This window comes from Chenopodium quinoa, unplaced genomic scaffold (genome assembly GCF_001683475.1).
Source record: "Chenopodium quinoa cultivar QQ74 unplaced genomic scaffold, ASM168347v1, whole genome shotgun sequence".
NCBI lineage: Eukaryota > Viridiplantae > Streptophyta > Magnoliopsida > Caryophyllales > Amaranthaceae > Chenopodium > Chenopodium quinoa.
Window position 1 is genome coordinate 1,878,766 of NW_018742733.1, and position 4,513 is coordinate 1,883,278.

The following is a 4,513-nucleotide window of genomic DNA, read 5'->3' on the forward strand; positions in this document are numbered from 1 at the left end:
TGTTGAGTGGTGTGTTAGAGGAGAAAAAAAAACCTAGAGGTAGGAAAACGTGAACAAGTGTTGAGAACATGAAAATCTGGAAAAAAAATGTGCATTATTTTTTTTAGTATGGCCCACCCGGTTTATCAGAACTTAGATCCAACTACATTCTTCAGTTGGGATTCGAAAATGGATTGTAAAAAACAAAACTTTAACGAAAAATGCTAACAACATACCAGTAGTAGTTAAGGTTAGAGAAGGAGAAGAATACAAAGATAGGGTTAGAGGAGTCTTAAGTTGTGTGTAAGAGGAAAGAGAAGTCTAAAGGTAGGAAAACGTGAACAAGTGTGGAGGACATGAAAACCCGAAAGAAAAATTGTGCATAATTTTTTTTTTTTAATATGGCCCACCTGATTTATCAGGACTTAGTTCCAACTACATCATTCCATTGGGATTCGAAAATGTACTGTACAAAACAAATTTTTTAAGAAAAATGCTAACAACATAGTAGTTAAGGTTAGAGAAGGAGAAGAATACAAAGAAAGGGTTAGAGGCCATAGGAGTCTTAACCGCTCAAGAGTCTTGAGTGGTGCGTTAGAGGAGAGAGAAATCTAGAGGTAGGAAAACGTGAACAAGTGTAGAGGACATGAAAATAAATCTAGAAGAAAAAATGTGCATTAATTTTTTTTTAGTATGGCCCGGCCCACCCGGTTTATCAGAACTTAGCTCCAACTACATCTGTTCATTGGGATTCGAAAATGTACAGTACAAAACAATTTTTTTAAGAAAAATGCTAACAACAGAGTAGTTAAGGTTAGAGAAGGAGAAGAATACAAAGAAAGGGTTAGAGGAGTCTTGAGTGGTGTGTTAGAGGAGAGAGAAATTTAGATGTAGGAAAACATGAACAAGTGTGGAAGACACGAAAATGTGAAAGAAAAAATGTGCATTAAATTTTATTTTATTTTAGTATGGCCCACCCGGTTTATTAAAACTTAGCTCCAACTTCATCCACCCATTGGGATTCGAACATGTATAGAAGAAAACAAAATTTTAAAGAAAAATGCTAACAACATATTTTGATAAGGAAATTGTTGACGGTACTTTAATGTTTGGTCTTTTCTGAAATATTGCCACAAGCTAACCATAAAATTAAGGCAATAATTTAACTAACTTCAAGAATTCGAACTTGTACGCGAACTTGCAGCACATATTTGCAGGAAGAAGTAAATTAAGATCCTAGATTATATAATAAGCATTCTATGAAAAATAAACTTAAAAAGTACTAGTACGTAAAAATTAAATTTGACAAAGTAATAATTTGAGATTGGCTAACATAAATCGTCATAAGTAGCAGAATCAGATAACTTGAACAACTTCTTTCACTTGCGTTCCTTCGTAGATGACACCATCTTGAGAGGTGACTTGAACCTTAAATTTTGCATTGTTCTCCTCAGCAAAATCTTTCATGCAGATAGCAATTTCCTCTCCAATTTTATTAGCAGCCCTTAAGACGAGTTTTTTTAAGGCACGTCCATATTTAACAAAATTACTTAACAGATTAAATTCATTTGGTTTTCCTTGAAACCCTATTATTTCCACAACTTTCAACTTATTTGGTACACATCCTCGTGCACTTGGGATCAATCTATCCCAATATGTTAAAGGGCTCGTAGGCGCATAGTAGCCATAGTACGCCATGTCTTCCTGTTACACGAAATTGATTTAAACCATCAAATTAAATACTTTGTACGAGTATGAATTATATCCAACATATATACTTGTGAAAATTACAACCAATTTGTAAAAATTAAATAATTCCAAGTAGTTGATTAAATCCACTAATTTTTAATTAAGTACAAGGATTGTCCTAGTGTTTAAAATTGTATCCTCAAATATATGTGATTATTATTTTAAAATAATGTTTTCGATAATTGACTAATTAATTGAGAGCTAATGTAACATTACCTCGAAAATGATATGTTCACCATGCTCGAACCCGACTTCCTCCACCAAAGGGGAACTATCTAACAGAATAGATATACCCTCAAATTCCAATTCATGCAAAGCAGTTTTAATTGTCAGATTTCTCGCATGGTTTCTCGCAGGGTTTACATCTACAAGAGGAAGTACCTTCATAGTAGAAGTTAAAAAAAAAGTTATATACTCCGCATTTATTACATGTATAATAACCAGCTAACTGAATAAAGGTAGGTATAAAAAAAATTAATGAAAGTAATGTAAAATATAAACTAGTTATAAGATGACGTTACACCCTCCATCACATAATATAGTGTCATTTTTTATAATAATAAATTGTTTCAAATCAAGACTTTGACAATCAATATTTTTAATTATATACTCATAATCAATAATATTATATTAAAAAAAGACCGATAATATAAAATTGCATATTAAGACGTTTTCACCAAGATGTCACATGATTATGTATTTTGTATACATTGGGGTCAAAATTTTAGATACTTTATTATAGGATAGATGGTATACAATTCATTTCACATTTTTTAATAGGTGTATTATGCTCACATAAATTCATAAAATCAGACACTTATGGAACCCACGAGATGTTGATCAAAATTAAACATGGCATATGTAACGGTTATATAAAACTTTTTCGAGATTAATTTTCTAAGACAACTGTCACTATACCAGTTGTCACTTTGGTGATGCAGTCCTCTCACAATTCACAAAAGGGAAGAAAAAAAACAATAAAAACTGTGTTATGTCAATTGACAATAAAAGCCTCTCACAAAAGGGGGAAAATAGGGTGGTTTTCAATCAAAATTATTTTTAAAAAATAATAATAATTTTTATTATTTTAATACTTTACAAGAGGGTGTAGTGGTTTGTACCGCGTTACATGTACAACAGTTATATAATTATTTTTTTCAATTCCAGTGATAAAAAAATTATTAATAAGGCGAAAAGAAATAGAATTATACCTGCATTACGTAACTGCTAACAATCAAAGACCTTGCGGGGCTGAGGCAGTCAAGAAGACGGACAATCTGCTCACCATGTTCCTCAACAAACATTCCGACGAAGCCGAAATCTAAATCGGCCGTCTGCAATTTATCAGACACGATGATACCAAATTGTACAACTTCACCACAATACTTGAAATTTATAAGATTAGTTGCAACAATTGTTAAGCTTAACAAATCAACACATTTGTCGATGACAAGCGTCTCCAATGTGTTGGATTCAATCACATAATCGGTTTCATCAAAACACTTAGACAAACTTAAATATTCGATTTTCGGACAACTTAGCAACAATCTCCTAAGGGTCGATACGTCTTCTATGCTAACCCACGCCAAAGTGACACTTTTTAAAGTACGACCTATAGTCGTGAACTTGTCGTCCATAAATCGGCATGATACCAATTTTAAGGACTCTAAGTGGGTGTAATAATAGACAAAGTTCGGAAGATCAAACTTTTCAAGAGTTGAATCGGCTAAAGGGAGTTTTTCTTCCCAACTTAGACACGAAAAATCGAGTTCTAGAGACTTGGTGTTACGTTTAAGGGCAAGCCTTATGAGTTTTTCAATTTTATCTTCCCAATTTTGAGGGTTGGAGAAAGTAAGACTAAAAGATGGGATAGGAAATTTTTCATGTAATAGCCACTTTAACCCGAACTCTAAGAAATGAAACTCTCGGATGAATTTGTGATTTTGCCCTTTAAGTTTGATATTTGAGTGTTGTTGATCAAATCCGGTGAGAGGGGTGGCAAAGAGGCGCTCGTTTATTTCTACATGAGGTATGGAACGCCACAAGTACCGCCATTGCTTTTCTAAGATGCTTGTCCTAACAGCGTCTTTGATGGGAAGAAGTGAGACAATGGTGATGAGAATTGTCTCTGGGAGTAAAGAGAGACGGTTTTCAAAGGGGGCCATTTTCAGGGAGATATAAAAACTAAAGATTGGTGAATTCTTTTGGTGTAGGAAAATGGGAAGATTTAAGGAGAAATTTCTAGGAAGTAAAACGTAACTTTTGCATGTAATAATATTGAAATATCGATATCATATCCTTTTATATTGGTGATGGTTCACAACAATAAGAGAAGAAAAAAAAAATCATGATTTGTTACCAAAAGAAAGTTGATTCTTTTACCTTTTTATTTTGGATACTTTTGGATAGGATACATGAATATGAATGTATGCACTGATTACAGCTTTTCACTCATTCATTTGATAGTAATAGCATGGATAAGATGAGCTTATTAGCATTATTGGAGTATTCATATATAATTCAAAGAATAATGTCTGCAATTTAATTGATTCATAAAGATAGTCAACTATTTCTATGATTTATTTCCATTATGTTTTTAAGGTTTAAATGGGCTTGGCAGTCATCTATTTCCAACCAAAGCAAATTATTTAAATTTTAAGAACTTTTAAAAAGTTAAGATTTTCTTAAAAAAAAAAAAAAGAATTATAATGTAACGAAATTATATGAAAGTTAAAATTTAATTCTAACATATGAAGTTCAGGTTAAATTTTACCGAAGTAAAGAA

The 4,513-nt window shown here is 32.3% G+C and overlaps 1 protein-coding gene across 1 annotated transcript; it reads right to left on the bottom strand.

Moving 5' to 3' along the window:
* Nucleotides 1-1,335: 1,335 nt before the first annotated feature.
* On the bottom strand, nucleotides 1,336-3,893 carry LOC110723523 (putative F-box/LRR-repeat protein At1g56400). The gene is made up of 3 exons (XM_021902874.1): nucleotides 2,940-3,893; nucleotides 1,945-2,109; nucleotides 1,336-1,683 (listed from the first exon to the last, which is right to left on the bottom strand). The coding sequence occupies exons 1-3, from the start codon at nucleotides 3,891-3,893 to the stop codon at nucleotides 1,336-1,338; spliced, it is 1,467 nt and encodes a 488-aa protein (XP_021758566.1).
* Nucleotides 3,894-4,513: the final 620 nt, after the last annotated feature.